Source organism: Anabrus simplex, chromosome 5 (assembly GCF_040414725.1).
Source record: "Anabrus simplex isolate iqAnaSimp1 chromosome 5, ASM4041472v1, whole genome shotgun sequence".
Taxonomy (NCBI): domain Eukaryota; kingdom Metazoa; phylum Arthropoda; class Insecta; order Orthoptera; family Tettigoniidae; genus Anabrus; species Anabrus simplex.
Window position 1 is genome coordinate 79161765 of NC_090269.1, and position 17794 is coordinate 79179558.

General features: G+C 37.3%; 1 protein-coding gene across 9 annotated transcripts in view; it reads right to left on the reverse strand.

Annotated features, from left to right (window-relative positions):
* Window positions 1–17794, reverse strand: part of Glut1 (Glucose transporter 1) — a 250614-nt gene that overhangs the window by 102059 nt on the left and 130761 nt on the right. For all 9 annotated transcript variants that reach the window (XM_067146970.2, XM_067146967.2, XM_067146968.2 and 6 more), the window contains exon 8: window positions 11066–11278. In XM_067146970.2, coding sequence (XP_067003071.1) covers window positions 11066–11278 — 213 coding nt within the window. The remainder of the gene's footprint in view (window positions 1–11065; window positions 11279–17794) is intronic.

Genomic DNA, 17794 nt, shown 5'->3' on the forward strand with positions numbered 1-17794 from the left:
ACTAGCAACTATGAACTATACCCTACACAAGAATCCTAGACAAAAATGGAAATCCAAAATTCTGTTCCAATACATTTCAGTAGCACTGTGTGACAGAACTACATTTTTACTTCACATCTTGCTGATCATTTCTAGAATTTTATCTGCTTTTGTATGAGCTGTAGAGGGCTTATAACCTAATAACCTAAACTTTTTATTTATTACAAAAAATATAAGAGTAGTTAGTAGGATATAAAACCAATAACATTAATACTTTACATTGACATATTATTTTACTGGTAGTTAATTTGTCTGGTCTAGAAAGCCAAGAATAACAGCCGAGAGGATTTGTCGTGCTGGCCATACGACACCTCGTAATCTGCAGGCCTTCGGACTGAGCAGCAGTCGCTTGGTAGGCCAAGGCCCTTCAAGGGCTGTAGTGCCATAGGGTTTGGTTTGGTTTGGTTTGGTAGTTAATTTGTTGGAGAAAATTACCATTAACGCACATGTTGCCATTTTTGTCTAGAATTGCTTTTGTGTACGGTAGCTATGGGAACAAATAACAAGACATTCTGTTTAAACAAATACAATGTATGATTTCAAGATACTTTTATCCTCAATAAGAATAAATAATAACCAGAATGGGTGTCGTATTAGAACAAAGTACAGTATGCAAGTTAACCATCACTTGTTTTAATCGACTAACTAAAATATTTCCACTTGCTGATGAGCACCAATATATTTTGTTCACAACTAACAACTCATTCAAACCTCAAATATTTCATGTTGCTAGTAGACAGGTCATATAAGATTATTACAGTTACCATAAGTACTCTATGAATACCACACAGTATGATAGTTAGAAACATAATAAATATCAACTAGCTTTCATTATATCACAATCATAATTATTGTATGAGTTTTGATCAGTTAATTTCAGCAAACAGTTCAGAGAGTGAAACACAATCAAGCTAAAGGCCATGATAATGTTGCATGAAGCTAATTATATTTTCACTCCTAAGATTCCTACATTCTAAATATTGAGAAATGCATAAATTTGAGACATATTTAAAATCTGTGATTTGGCAAGATGTTCAGATGCCATTGGTCGCCTTAGCAATAGACCGAGAGAGAAAATAATGCTCACCAAAATCTGTTGCTACAGCTGCATTTCCCATTCTCTATATTACACAATAGGAAATGGTGAACAAGGAAACTTTTTTTTTCCTTCGATATATTCTAATGGATGAAACAACACGCATGTAACAATCATTTTCAGGGAGTGTAATACTACTTGAGAGAATAATTTATAAAATCTTTTATAAAGGTTTTATACACAAGGGAAAACCTGTAAAAAACTACTGAAATATTATCTAGATCAGTCTAAAACCTGAGACGACTTTATCAATGAAATTTTACTAAGGCTCCCCGACTCAAAAGACGTAAATGTCAAGGAACTATTGCTTTCTAAATTTCCTCACCAAAGATCAAACTAATGGGTTTTATTTGGTAAACTGTCAGGGATTCTGAGTACCTCTGCTGGTATTATTGTTCCAAAATTCTTATTTAATCATGGACAATCAGAAACTGTTTCCATCTCAAATAAATATTTCTATTTATACTGAAGTCTGAGTAACCATCATATCCATGGGGACTGCTTTCATTTAACAGATCATTTATACACAATATATCGTATGAGCATTGTTGAGAACTACCTCTTTTCTAAATGTTTTTTTATCAGGTGTTTGTGTTTTTGAAATTTTCTATGATTCTGCTCCATCAAGATCACTTCGTACTATTTACCAGTTTATAACCATGGCCTCACTTTTTCCAGAAGTGTCTTCACAACAATTGATTTAAAAAAAAGTCTGGTATCTTCGTTCTAGATGAAAATTATACTTTCAATATTCCATATACAAATTATTATTTAAATTGCAGTCATTGCATTAATTAGCTCAACCTTTTCCATTTATTTACTTCTTACTTGTACCAAAGGAAAAATGTGGTGTGCAACATTATTATTATTATTATTATTATTATTATTATTATTATTATTATTATTATTATTATTATTATTATTATTATTGGACCACTTGAGTTTTTCCATGTTCACTTTCTCTTTGAAGGTTGTACTGTTTAATTCTTGTGATCTGCCCAGTACTTTTTCATTCATTCCAATCTTAATTTTCTCAGTTCATCTGAAATTCTGATTTAAGGCTTTCTCGGTCTGAATTATAGTTTTAATTTTTTTTAAAGGTTTAGGCTATGTAAAGAGAAGTACAACCACTGAAAATCATCAAAGAAGAGTAAGTTAGGAAAGAAAAATCGGGAGTAAGAGAGACTTACCAGGGCATAGACAAAGAGAGTCTTCAGCCTCAGGATAGAAAAGCGAAAGTGGTTTAACATCACACTAATCCAGATAGTTTTTTGGGAATGATAGCATAGGAAATGGCTGGGACTAGAACAAAGTGGCTATAACCTTAACAAAGGCACTGCGCCAGCATCTGCCTGGTGTGGAAAACAGAAAACCATCTTCAGGGATGCTGAAGGTGGGGTTGAACCCTCTGCCTCCTCAATGCAAGATTACAGCCGTACCAAGCAGCCAACTCACTCAGTAAGAATTCATAGAGGTCAAAAGTGACATGTAAAGAGAACGTACTGTTTGAAAGAGAAAGGAAGTTGTATAAGGTAAGAGGATCAGGAATTGTGAACAGCACAAGAATTGCATACGTAAAAGGAAACAATATCAGACTGAACTCTAGAAACAACCCCCACCCAAAAAATATGTAAATATTGGAAGCCTCTCAGAGGCGTTATTTCTCATAGCTTCAGAGTCTTATAAACTTGGCTTATGCTGAGGATGCAAAGCTTCCATGACATTTTTCCTTAATTCAAAACTTTTCTATACTGTTTACAGTATTTACAGTAGCTTAAAGCAAGAAACTACTATGTCTAATGCTGAAATATTGTTACCAAAGTCTGAATCAGTGAGAGAATGATTGAATTAACTTTTTTTTTTTTTTTTTACTTCCCACCCCATTTATATTTGAGGTGGTCAGTACTTCACTTGTGAACTTTCAACACTGTAATAGGCACGCTGAGTGATGCAGTATGACTCTCTAATATTACGTTACATTTGGAGCAGTGTCTCTCAACAGGTTTTTCATCTGATACTTCTAGAAGGCAAATATTTACAAACAGATTAACAAAGCAAGCGAGGATGATTCCTCAAACAAAAACTTACAAGAAGATACTTTAAATTGGCAAGAATACAATAATTCTCAATCAGTAACTGAAAAATTCCTAAGCTCTTAATTCAACTAGCTTCCAATGATACTGAGTATTTAGAAATGCCTGTTTAACATATTGTATAAGAACTTATTTACATAAATATTTTGTGCCACAACACAGACCAAATTGATGACATGGAGATAAATAAATAAATAAATAAATAAATAAATAAATAAATAAACATTTCTTTAGGTATGGTAATGAGAAATATTAGAATATATAAGGCATAGTTCCTTAATGAAAGGGAATGGATAAATAATAGTAAGCCAATTCATATGAATTTGTGTATATCTAAACAATGACTAACAGAATGAACAAGCATTAATTAATCAGAAAAATTAAACTTTTATCACTCAACTAGATGACCATTTGATCCTCCAGTGTTGACAGCAGTGAAGTGAGTACAATTTGTTGCAATAATTTGACCTTTTTATTTAAGGTACGGTACAATATGTTTGGGTATTACAGAAAACTGTTCAGAAATCTATCCTGAACACAACATGTGTACAATTACTTTAAAGGGAAGGACCTTTGTCTAGCATTGATATAGATGGAGGGTCTACAGTCAAAAATCTAGTTTGAGCTAGTCCAACTTCAGAACAGATGATTTAAACACAGACTGATGTGTTAAACTATACACATACTAACCAGTGCAACAGCCAAACATGTGAACATTTTAATAATGCAACAGCCAGTATTGTTCAATGGATGTCACATTTGTCAGCCTGTCTCCTTGTAATCTAACAAGCATGCACATCCAACTTCAGAAACTTAATAAATTCTTCTGAATTAAAATTTTATCATATTACAGTGCTTAATATTCTGTGAATATTTATCACCATTTCATTTATTTTTAATTTTATTTTTTCTATCAAAAGGTATATAAGGTGTATGAAGTGTAAAGTTTAAAATTATCTGGTAGTAATATGAAGAGAGTCCAGAATTTATCTTGAAAAAAAAAAAAAAAAAAACTAATGTGAATAAATATAAAACAAATCAAATACACCAGTACTTGATGTTAGTTATATTATGATCTGATTATAATCTATTCAGAGGACGAAACTTTCTGCACGAGAATATAGGCTACTATTTTAGTTTTTCCATTTAAACTAATTAACAATAATGTCATTGGCTTTACGTCCCACTAACTACTTTGATGGTTTTTGGAGATGCTGAGGTGTCAGAACTTAATCCTGCCCGAGTTCTTTTACATGCCAGTAAATCTACAGACACAAGGCTGACGTATTTGAACACCTTCAATCTCTGTCTCTTTTTCTTTTTAAATTAGCATGTACATCAAGCAAATTTCAATAACTATCACAATTAATGTTAAATCTCCCCATGTGTTACACAAAACAATGCCATATATAATTTTAAGATGGTAGCTTTAACAGTTATACTGAAAAAGTAGTACTGTGCAAGATGGAAGAGTGTGTGTAGTTCCATTACAAAGGGATGCATATATTTTGGAAACGAACAAAAAAGTGGAAGACAAGAGAGATGAAACACCTCCATCCCAAAGCCACTGTCAAAATAGTTATGAATTAATCTCCCTTTCATCAGTTCATGAAGTCATTGAGGAAGTATGCACGGAATTAGAGTTTAGTGATATTAAACATTCATTATACTGATGTGCCAGTATACACCTCATTATGTAGACAAAGTACATGGTTAATATATATTTCCAGAATTATATTTACCTATAGTATAATAGTATGTTATTACTATAAATGCTTTTAAGGGGGTCTTTAGTCCTGTACACTGTGTAGTGACTGTTAGAGATACTTGTGCTAGAGTGTGTATGAGTGCGGTAACTTGGGACTAATATACACTGACTGACAGAGCAAATGCAACACCAAGGAGGAGTGGTTCGAAAGGGATGAAAGTTGGGGAAAAAACAGAGTTGGCACGGAAGAATAATTGATGTTTATTTCAAACCGATATGCAGGTTACACAATGCGCACGGCATCAACTCAGTAGGATGTAGGACCACCGCGAGCGGCGATGCACGCAGAAACACGTCGAGGTACAGAGTCAATAAGAGTGCGGATGGTGTCCTGAGGGATGGTTCTCCATTCTCTGTCAACCATTTGCCACAGTTGGTCGTCCGTACGAGGCTGGGGCAGAGTTTGCAAACGGCGTCCAATGAGATCCCACACGTGTTCGATTGGTGAGAGATCCGGAGAGTACGCTGGCCACGGAAGCATCTGTACACCTCGTAGAGCCTGTTGGGAGATGCGAGCAGTGTGTGGGCGGGCATTATCCTGCTGAAACAGAGCATTGGGCAGCCCCTGAAGGTACGGGAGTGCCACCGGCCGCAGCACATGCTGCACGTAGCGGTGGGCATTTAACGTGCCTTGAATATGCACTAGAGGTGACGTGGAATCATACGCAATAGCGCCCCAAACCATGATGCCGCATTGTCTAGTGGTAGGGCGCTCCACAGTTACTGCCGGATTTGACCTTTCTCCACGCCGACGCCACACTCGTCTGCGGTGACTATCACTGACAGAACAGAAGCGTGACTCATCGGAGAACACGACGTTCCGCCATTCCCTCATCCAAGTCGCTCTAGCCCGGCACCATGCCAGGCGTGCACGTCTATGCTGTGGAGTCAATGGTAGTCTTCTGAGCGGACGCCGGGAGTGCAGGCCTCCTTCAACCAATCGACGGGAAATTGTTCTGATCGATATTGGAACAGCCAGGGTGTCTTGCACATGCTGAAGAATGGCGGTTGACGTGGCGTGCGGGGCTGCCACCGCTTGGCGGCGGATGCGCCGATCCTCGCGTGCTGACGTCACTCGAGCTGCGCCTGGACCCCTCGCACGTGTCACATGTCCCTGCGCCAACCATCTTCGCCACAGGTGCTGCACCGTGGACACATCCCTATGGGTATCGGCTGCAATTTGACGAAGCGACCAACCTGCCCTTCTCAGCCCGATCACCATACCCCTCGTAAAGTCGTCTGTCTGCTGGAAATGCCTCCGTTGACGGCGGCCTGGCATTCTTTGCTATACACGTGTCCTGTGGCACATGACAACACGTTCTACAATGAACGTCGGCTGAGAAATCACGGTACGAAGTGGGCCATTCGCCAACGCCGTGTCCCATTTATCGTTCGCTACGTGCGCAGCACAGCGGCGCATTTCACATCATGAGCATACCTCAGTGACGTCAGTCTACCCTGCAATTGGCATAAAGTTCTGACCACTCCTTCTTGGTGTTGCATTTGCTCTGTCAGTCAGTGTAATTCACTTGAGACTTGAAATGAAGTAATGTGTCTGCATTTGCCTGAAATTATAAGGATGAACTTGAGGAAATATCATCGGAACAGCTGTCAATAGCATCACAGTTTAAATTTAACTTCAGATCTTGGGATGGTATAACTTTCTAAGCCTATCTTGAAGTGGAATTAATTATTCAACTATGAATGAATGAATGAATGAATGAAATGAAATGAAATGAAATGAATAGAACTGAACTAAATTGAACTTAATTGAACTGGGTTATGTTGAGTACTAATGGTATGCAATACCATTAATTCTTAGGCTTTCAAGTACGATTGTGATATTCATAATAATACATTCTAAGAAATAATTTTCTTACAGTTAATTCAACCCTTGTATACTCACCTAACTTCTGATTTCTGTCAATAACATCTGTATAATCACAAGTATGTTTTGATACCCTAACATACCTTGTTTCAATAAGTAAAGGATGGTATAACATAGAACAACTGTTATGCCATTAAAATATATAGGAGTAAAGAAAATTCTTTTGTAGAACACAACAGAGCTGCTTACCCAGTGCTTTATCTTCTGATTGCTGAGCCAATGAAATCAAATATTAAAAATATATTTTTCTTCTCTGTATTTAACTGATGCCACTTATTAGAATTTAACTTCAGAATAATTTTAAAATTCTAATATGTACGCACTTGAATACTGTAAAATTATTGATGACACAAATGCCTTATGGTTGTTGGTATAAATCTCAGAAATATAATAAAAATTTCTTTAAAAAGAATATTAAACAAACACACAATCACTTCTTAATTCAATACACTGTTCTATATTTAGAAAGTAAACTAGTTTGTAATGAATTATTTGGGCAGATAAATTTGTTTTGTACTCATTCACATTGTTTACAGATGAACCAAGCCTTCATATCCTCTCATTTCACTCCCATCTTTCTATACAATAATTATACGAGTGCATTCTGTCAGTTTACTTGTCCAAAGTTTCAGCTTTCATTTGCTCTCACCAGTTCTCAAATGTCATCTCATCTTTTTGAAAAACCTCAGTACTCATATAGCTAGCCCTACGGTCTAGGCGAGCTGCTTCTTACCAGGAGGCCCCAGGTCCGATTCAACTGAACCCCTGTGGTAGCATCTGAATGTGTTTCACAAACAAACAAACAAACAAACAAACAAACAAACAAACAAACAAACAAACAAACAAACAAACAAACAAACAAACAAACAAACAAACAAACAAACAAACAAACAAACAAACAAACACCATGACACAGTTTAGCCTTATGGTTCTTGGTCTACCAAGCGACCGCCGCTCAGCTGAAAGGCCTGCAGGTTATGAGGTGTAACGTGTCAGTGCGACAAATCCTCTTGGTCTTTATTCTTGGCCTCTAGACCTATGCCACTATCTCATCAGATAGCTGCTCTGTTGGTCTAATGTAGGCTGAGTGGACCTTGAAACAGCCCTCAGAGCCAGGTGAACTTGCACACTTCAAACTTAAATTCATCTCAAAAAAGGAACCTCCTTCCACTCACTAGTTGTTGAGGTCCTGTACTGTTTAATTCACAATAATCTAAGTAGAGGTTAACGTAAATAAATAAATGAATACTGGATTAAAGCCATTATATTTATTTATTGAAGCCGAGCTTTCAAGCATATTAATTGGCCTTCATCAGGGCATGTTAAGTTCTGCTTTCGACAGTGAGCAAAGGAATTCAACGAAATGTGGAAGTCCTGATCGTACTATCCACGACCTACCCCACTAATTGGACTCGAGGATCATCATGCTGTGATTCACCACCCTCTGTCGATGGTTTTGTGAGTGTGTCCCACTGTTCCATGGTGGTGTTATGCATGTATTTCTGCAGTACAGGTCTCCATGTATTTGATAACTTGAAGCCGTCTTCCCTGTTGATGTTATGTGGGTGCAGCTCTATCTCTATGGCTTCTCTTACCAGTCGAGCATAGAAGTCTTTTACATGTGCGATGACCTTCGCCTGGTCAAAGAGGATTTCATGATCTGTACTATAATAAAAATACAAATCATTTTCAATACGAATTGCATTTTTTACATTTCGTTACAACTTTTTAAATTTTAGTTTCCGGACTATCAGGGTTTGTATTAATGGGACTCTGCTGTATTTATAGGCAAGCAATTTAACATGAACCATGCCCTGCATATGTCAACATAACTATGGTAGATTTATTTTTGATTGATACTGCTTCCTGGTAGTCAGTTAAAAGACAGTTATCATAACAAAGGGAGGCACCCAAGTTCTGTAACTGTATGTGTGTTGATGGATTAGTTTCAATGCAGGATTGGGCAAATAGGCATGCACCACCTTGTTGACCTTAGAAAATCAAATGGCTTCTTTCTGATGTAGAGCACAAGTATTATATTTATCCTTACAGAGAAATTCTAAATCTAGGAGTGTATTGAAATATGAGTGGTGGTGTTCATAAATAAATCAAAGTTAACTCTAATACTCCCTCTGCTCCAAAATTGTTTTAAATTCTCTTTACAACATTTTCAGGCCACCACGAAGACGGAGTACCATAAAAATTCTTGTTGAAACCAAATAATTGAAGGGAAAAAAACAAATACCATAATATGTGTAGTTCCTAAAAATGGAGATTGAGCCTTTTTAGTGTGCTAATTACAGTGGCAGTGAGAAAGGGTTTTGGGAGTCCAAAGAAAAATGTGTATGATGAATAGGATTATCACAGATGTGCTACGCACAGCAGTGATGCAGGCATCTACTGACAAGAGGTAATGTTAGTGTACTCTATGGTATCAAATCACAACATTTACAGATTTCATTGAAGGGGCACAGTAGCTAAGTGACATCCGCTGGCTTTTCACTAAGGTGGCTGTGATTTCAAACCTGGTCAACAAGTGAGATTTTTAAAATGAAGAGCCACTTCTGTATTGCATATAAAACTGGTCCTCCTGTGGCTATGATCCTGACATTAACTATCATGTAAAAATACAAGCCTACTTTCTTTGCTAACAGATTTCATTCTGAAAAGAGGAATGAGGGGACTACTTGCAGTGGCGTTTTCAAAGCAGCCTATAGGAACCATTAACCCAGCCAAATGGGAATATGTTGAAGGCACAACAACTGACAATAGAGACTAATGCCATTGAGCAATTCCTACAGAATGAGATATAAAGGGTTCTCCAGTGAAGTTCCAGGTAAAAAATTTAAATTGTTTTCTAGATATAGCAGCATGTAGAAATGCAGTACAAGAAAAATAATTTATATTAGCTCACAGAAAAAAGTAAAGTGTGGCAAAAGGCATGAAGACTAGACAGTTGAATGGTCAAATATGTTTCTCTGCTCAAACGTAGGACTATCCAATCATTATCCTAATGCATATTTCTGACTTTTTCTGGTCTAGAAAGCAAGAATAGCAGCTGTGAAGATTTGTCGTATTGATCACACGTCACCTCATAATCTGCAGGTCTTTGCGCTGAGCAGTGGTCACTTGGTAGGCCAATGCCTGTCAGGGTTGTAGCGCCGTGGGGAAGGAAGGTAAATAATGTTCCCAACTTTGTGTATTTATTTTATTTGTTAGTTGTTTGTTCCTTTACATTGAAACACTGGTCTGCTTTCCTCCTGCTATGCTTCGGTAGTGTTCTAAGACTTCTGCCACCTGTATAAACCTTTATTCTTTTTCTCTCTCCCATTTTATTTTATTCATCTGGCTTTCTTATCCTTTACTTATTACATGAAGACTGTAGATATTTACAGACCCTCCCCTAACTGGCATTCATGCCTATCCATATAACAAAGTGGGGAAGCAGAAATAAACTCATTAAGGCTTGATAATGAGTGGATGTAAAATAACTTTTTTTTTCACTATTTGCGTTATGTTGCACCGACACAAGATAGGTCTTATGGCGACAATGGGATAGTAGGCTTAAAGGCCTAGGAATGGGAAGGAAGCAGCTGTAGCCTTAATTAAGGTACAGCCTGGAGTGAATATAGTAAACCACAGAAAACCATCTTCAGGGCTGCTGACAGTGGGGTTCAAACCCACTATCTCCCAGATGGAAGTTCACAGCTTGTAGAAGAACTTGAACTGATGAAGAGTGTGCTCATTCATGCAAATACTGTAGTATATGAAGATTTACAGTGTATCCTAGTCTCTTCTTTCCTCTACTCCCTCTTCCCTTGTTGGCCTGTACTTGTGTTTATCCCAAAATATGGTTCCTTTCTTTCAATATTTCACTAAATGACAAGTTAATAAATCATATTATGGTGTAAGTACATCTTTAGTATGCTTTGGAATAGCAGTTTCCTAGTTTGGCATAGAGGGAGTATCAAATTACTGCCAGTGTGACTACTTCTGCGGATGGATTTGAAACCATACACATAAAATTTGATATGGTCTAACAACCCAGACATCTGCTATAGAGATTACTTTAAGTCATGGTTTTGCTTATTGAAGTTCAATTTTAATCAATCATTCCAAAGCACTGGGTTCAACTAGCTCTGTCTTCAAGAGAGTTCAATGAACTTGAATTCAAAACAAACCTTTATGAGGAACGAGATGGTGATGAAGATGGAGAAAATAAACATGCCACCCAGACCATACAGGTGCAATGTCCGCCGCCCAGTACGGTCCATGAGAGGTATTGACACCAGCGTCATTAAAACCATGATGGCACCAATACCAATTGTGGCAAACTTGGCACTCTCCTCAGTTAGGCCTGCGCTGATGAACAGACCTGTTGAGTAGTAGAACACCTGAAACAAGATTTAATCTTATTTAAATAAAACAACTTCCTTACTAACCAAATTAACTTTCTTCTACTAAGCTAAACAATTGGTTCATATAAGAGAGAGGTTTTCTCCTGTTCTCACATGGCATGTTGCCAACTAGAGCTCTGTCTGAAGAAACAATGTGGTGACAGCAAAGTGTTCAAGTTTTTAGCATCACATAAATTAAATTGTAGCTATGAAAGACATTCTTCATAGATACTATAACATTATCACAAAAATTATGTACTAATTTCTTAATTCTATGTACCATTTATAACATCTCTTTTTAAATACATTTCTACTAGGTGTGTTAATACAGGATTAGCAGAGTGCCCCCTTAATTTAGGTCTTGTCTGGGATTTTGAGACTGGAAACCATTTCTGCTATCATCATGCATTGGTAATAGCGAAAATCATCCTTGGAGTCCCTGAGATTTTATTCATTATGTCACGGTGACAAGACAGCTGTATTTTGAAAGATGTTGTGCACCATTTTATGCAATTTCAGCAAGCCTCAAGAAAAGACATTGAGAATGTTACCAAAGGACAAAAGTCATCGTCTTCATTTTGATATTGTAAAATCTATTTATTTTGTTTTGACTTGAAAAACTCCCCAAGTGTGATATTTAAAATTATCTTTTTTTTTTTTGCTAGTTGTTTTACGTCGCACTGACACAGATAGGTCTTATGGCGACGATGGGACAGGAAATGACTAGGAGCGGGAAAGAAGCGGCCGTGGCCTTAATTAAGGTACAGCTCCAACATTTGCCTGGTGTGAAAATGAAAAACCACAAAAAACCATTTTCAGGGCTGCCGACAGTGGGGATCGAACCTACTATCCCCCAAATACTGGATACTGGCCGCACTTAAAATTATCATTTTGGATGAGGGCAAAGAAGAAGAACTTTTGGAAATTTCTTATACTATATAAAATTGTTATTATTTTATTTTCTGTATGTCAAGAACAGCGTCTTTTAATTTGGGAATGTGAACTCAATAAATCATTCATGTAACTTGAAATTATGCGTTTAAGATATTTAGTGTTATTTAATTATTCTGCAACTCTACTAAATTAATTTGGTTATTGTGTAAAGTTTTATAATGTAAATTACAGTGTAATTAGCATCTGTAGGATTTAAGGTAATAACTTGTGAGGCAGGGTGTACTGACATGTGTAAGAGGTCTTTTCCAGTCGTTTCTTTATATCCAGTAATATGTTGGTTCAGCAGAAAGATTTTTCTAGAAGTGCTCTGGGATAGGCTAGAATAACAAAGTTTCTTATTGGTAAATGTAAGAGCCGCGAGTGTAATTCCCGTGCCCTAATTGGTTATCTCCCGATTGCCCCATTTCCGGCTTCTGGCGACTTGGCCAGAGCCAAGCTTGTTTCCGTCATCTTTGATTTGTCACTGGTGAAGGGAGGTCTCCTCCGTCTGCCCTGTTATGGGACTACCGGCCCTCCGAGGTGAGCACTGTTTGGTTCATGTTTTGGATTTTAACTTTTAAATGTAAATTCTTAATTTAAATTTCATTTGGGCACCAGAGTTTGCCTGGGGTATCTTCCCTTCGTCAATTTTTAACTTCAAATGACTCAGCCCCTGCGGCTAGTCATACCCCCCCCCCCCCCCCTCCTTGTTTTCGGAAATAATCCCCTTTTCTTGATTTGAACATTCTAATCAAATGTAAATGTCACTTTTTTTTCATGTCTTTTAGGTAGTATGTAATGTGTTATTTTCCTTGGGGATGCCTCCAGTAGCTCTGTGTTAAATTTTATTATTTTGCTGCTATCTGTTGTTAGTAAACATTTCAACAGGCCCCTTCCTTAATTTCATGTTATATTTTAATTTAAAAAAAATATAAAATCCCTGCTATCATCTATAACTCAATAACTGATTGTCACGATTTATTGTAAATGTCACCGGTTGGTGGGACGGAGAACTGAAACTACAGTGTGTTTGGAAATGTAAATTTTAATTTTTTTATTTGTCTGAAGGATTTACTTTTTGCAACTCTGGACTCTACTGGAATTTTATGTAACGGCAAGAAATATTGAACTGTATGAACATTGCAACATGCAAAAGTGTTTTGAAGTGATTTTTTTAAAAATGTAGTTTTTATGTAATCTGATGTAAAATTTGTAAGGTGATTTATTTTGGAGCATCCTGTACCTGTAATGCAAGTGTGGTTTCCTATGATGAAATTTTGGTGTTGTAATCGTAATGTTCCAGAACTTGTGCAATTGCTAACGATGTTAAAATGACCATATATGGTCACGAGATTTCCTATTGGCAAAAAGGTCCAGGAATCTAGGGTAAGTTTGATCTTATTGGTTGATTGAAATCGGGCCATATCCGGTCTTCCTACTGGCTTGGGAAAAATGATGCGTGATTTCGGCGTCAATTTCCATCCGACCGCCCTGCTTTTCCGAAGTAAGTGTTATTTCAGTGTTTTTGAAATGTTATTCTCAATGTTTTCCGGTTTCGTTTCATTTAGTTTAATTCGTTTTGTGTTTCATTATTTCTTCGCTTAATGTCATTTTAAAAGTTTAATTTAATGTGTCCGAGTTTACCCTAGGTTCCAATTGCCGTACTTTCAATTCTTTCATCCATTAAATACTTTCGCTTTAAACTATACCTTTAATGTAGCTTCACCTTCTTTGTTAAATCAAATTTTATGTTAAGTTACTTAAGTATGTCTTGTTTCCGTGTCGTGGTACTGTACCGGTATTATGTAAAACTTTCTTGTCATTTTTAATATAGTTGAGCTAGAGGGTGTTTCTTGTAAGTCTTTTCTCCCCCATAACGTCATACGTTCCCATGGACCTCATAGATAGGGCTTCCCAGCACGTTCCACTATCCTGTCTTAGTTGTCATTTATAGGCCTGTAAGTGTTCCCTGTATTTGGTTTATATGAATTCTCCGCCACTGCGTCATATTTCTACCTCCTTATTCATATTATTAAGTATTATCTTATTTACTACAAGTGTTATTATATTATTTATTACTGGTATTATTTTATTACTTTATTATTATTATTATTTTATTTTTGTTATTTCCATATTATTATTATGTTTAATCGTACTTGTCGAAATTGCGGTTACAGTAAATATTGTTTCAAGAAGAAGCAAGGTAGAAATGTTTTTTGTAACAGATGTGCCCTAGTACATACATTGTAATTTGTTATTTTGGCTGTTAATTTGTTTTGTATCTTAATCCAAATTAATAATCCATAAATTTGAGTGTTCAGAAAGGAATCACTGTTAGTCTTGTTTTCCTCACAACAAACTACCTTTCACAGACCTTGTATGGTTCCTAGCCCGCTTTCTATCTCCTTTCTTTTAGTTGTCATGTGGGTTAACCTGGTATTTATATCCTGACGCTGTTTCTGAAGTCTTTGTGTGTGCGTTTCATTTAACTTTATCAAATCTCATGAAGTTTAAATTTTCTTTATTATGTTTATTATTCGTAGTATTACTATTATTTTTGGTGCTGTGTAATCTGTAGTGGTTCCACATTATACCACACATTGATGTGCCTAGCATGAACAAGTGAAATTACAGTCTTTATGCTCAACGGAAGTTGGCCTGTGAGAGAGAGTAGTGTGAAGGCTTCAAATGTTGTTACTTTTTGCATCGGTTATTTTTTAAATTGCACCAAGATTTACCTAGCATGATTTCCCATTAAATATATCCTGAACTTATAACAAAGATTTACTTTTATATTAAAAAATTGTTTAAATGAAGCATAAGTAGCATTATTAATATGATGATAATAATAATAATATGGTGTCAGGCTAATAACATACAGTATTTTAAGTAACTAGCCATACTAGCTAAAATACTTGGTATTAACTAGATCATCACTTTTAAAATATTATAATATATCAATATTTCTGGAGTGCATTTGACAGTATAGCTTCTGCTTGACAAATGCTTGAAAAAATAAGCAATTTCGTGTTTTATAAATTATGATGACCTTTTATTGAGAACGCCTTTGTTAAATTTGGTTTTTATTTTATATCCATATCACTGAGATACTATTCAAAGAAATAAATACTTGGAATAACTTGAAATAGATTCTCTCTTAGGAAGTCAAAAAATAAGATAAGGTATTCACCTGGTGTAAAAACTGGAACCCATGAAAAACCATCTTCAGGACTGTCACTAGTCAGATTTGAACCAGATATGCACCAAATTTAATCTTGGCAAGATATACAACGTGCGTTCCATAAGTAATGCGACCAATTTTTTTCTGACGCAACTGTACACTGCAGCATGTTCTAACCTGCTGGGCTAGGTGGAGGGGGGTGTTAGCTTAAACGCTCTTTGTCTCATTCGGCAGCGAGCTGCCAGAGAGTCAGGACGTGCGTTTCTGTCAAGCCTGTTTTGAGTTCATGTAGAGTTCATGTAGAGCAACGGTACGCTATTAAATTTTGCGTTAAACTTGGGAAGTCGGCCACCGAAACATTTCCATTATTTCAGCAGGCCTTTGGGACTGATTGCTTGTCCAAATCACAAGTTTTCCGATGGCACAAGTCATTCATGGAGGGCTGAGAGGAGATCACCAACGAACCTCACAGTGGACGGCCATCTACCTCACGAGTCGATGAAAATGTGACGCGTGTGCGCGGCTGTTTGAACTCTGACAGACGGCTGAGCCTTCAATTGATAGCACAAATTCTAAACATGGCAAAAACAACAGTTTTCCGCATTGTGACTGAAAAGGAGGGTCTCGCGCCGCCGAAGCGACATCAAGGACACATGGAAAGTTCATCACGACAATGCACCGAGTCAACGACTTCCTGGCCAGGACCAACACGCCATTGGTTCCCCAGCCTCCCTACAGTCCTGATCTGGTTCCCGGTGACAGTTTTTTGTTTGCTCGGTTAAAAGGAGTCATAAAAGGAAAACATTGGGACACGATTGAAAGAATCCAGGCGCATGTTACATCGGCTCTAAAGGACATTCCGGAAAAGGCCTTCCAGGATGCCTTCCAGGCATGGAAACACCGCCTCCAGAAGTGTATCAACGCAAGAGGGTGCTATTTTGAAGATTTTTTAATTATTTGTACAAATATATTCAATAAATGATTTTTTATGAATTTGGTCGCATTTTTTATGGAACGCACCTTGTACAGTATGTACAATAATAGATGACTGTCATGCACCAACAAAGAAAACAGAGCATTTTAGAGTGACTGCTACTTTCCTGTGTTTACCTGGCTTTCTCCTTATCTCACACACTCACACTTCCCATACCAAGACTAAATATCGATCAAGCTGGCCCCTCAATGAGTCATGAAGCTGGGAAGCAGAAAAGAGCTTGTTGGGCACTGAGGAGAAATGGATAAAAGAACTGGGATTTATGAGGTTTTAAGGGGTCTACAAAAATACCATCCTGTCTACTAATGAGAAAATTTCAAGTGTTTTATACTAAAATTGATGCACTGATTCCAGATATATAATCAGATTTATCATAGCATGTCAGGATTTTGAATTATGAGACTAATCAAACCAAACCAAACCAAACCCCATGGCACTACAGCCCTTGAAGGACCTTGGCCTACCAAGCGACCGCTGCTCAGCCCGAAGGCCTGCAGATTACGAGGTGTCATGAGGTCAACACGGCGAATCCTCTCGGCCGTTCTTCTTGGCTTTCTAGACCGGGGCCGCCATCTCACCGTCAGATGGCTCCTCAATTCGAATGACGTAGGCTAAGTGGACCTCAAACCAGCCCTCAGGTCTAGGTAAAAATCCCTGACCTGGCTGGGAATCGATCCCGGGGCCTCTGGGTAAGAGGCAGGTACGCTACCCCTACACCACGGGGCCGGCTTATGAGACTAATATTAATTCTAAACATTACTATTCAGTATATACCTGTACCGAGATATAAATTGAGCCAGTTTATGCATACAGCTTCATCCATCGAGTTCATTCCTTACTTTGTCTTTATTTCCTTATTCTGTGTACCCCATGCCATTGTTCCCACTTTTATACATACATACATACATCTTCATTATAGACTTTTATGCCTTTCAGTGTTCAGTCTACAAGCCTCTGTGAATTTACTAATCGCCACCACAATACTCTATTTTTAACTAGTTCTGTGGCTTCATTTAGTTTTATAACTCTTCTTATTAAATCATTGGAAACAGTCTATCCATAGTCATCTTTCTCTTCCTCTACTCCTCTTACCCTCCATAACAGAGTCCATTATTTTCCTAGGTAACCTACTGTATCCTCCTCCATTTGCCTCACATGACCCAACCACCGAAGCCGGTTTATGCGTACAGCTTCATCCATCGAGTTCACTCCTAACTTAGCCTTTATTTCCTCATTCCGAGTACCCTCCTGCCATTGATCCCACCTGTTTGTACCCAGCTTTCACTCCCATAAAGCAAAGTTGATTTGAAAACAGACCGATGTAAAGATAGTTTAGTCCAGAAGCTGAGTTCCTTCTTACAGAATACTATTGATCGCATCTGTGAGCTCACTGCATTAGTTCTCC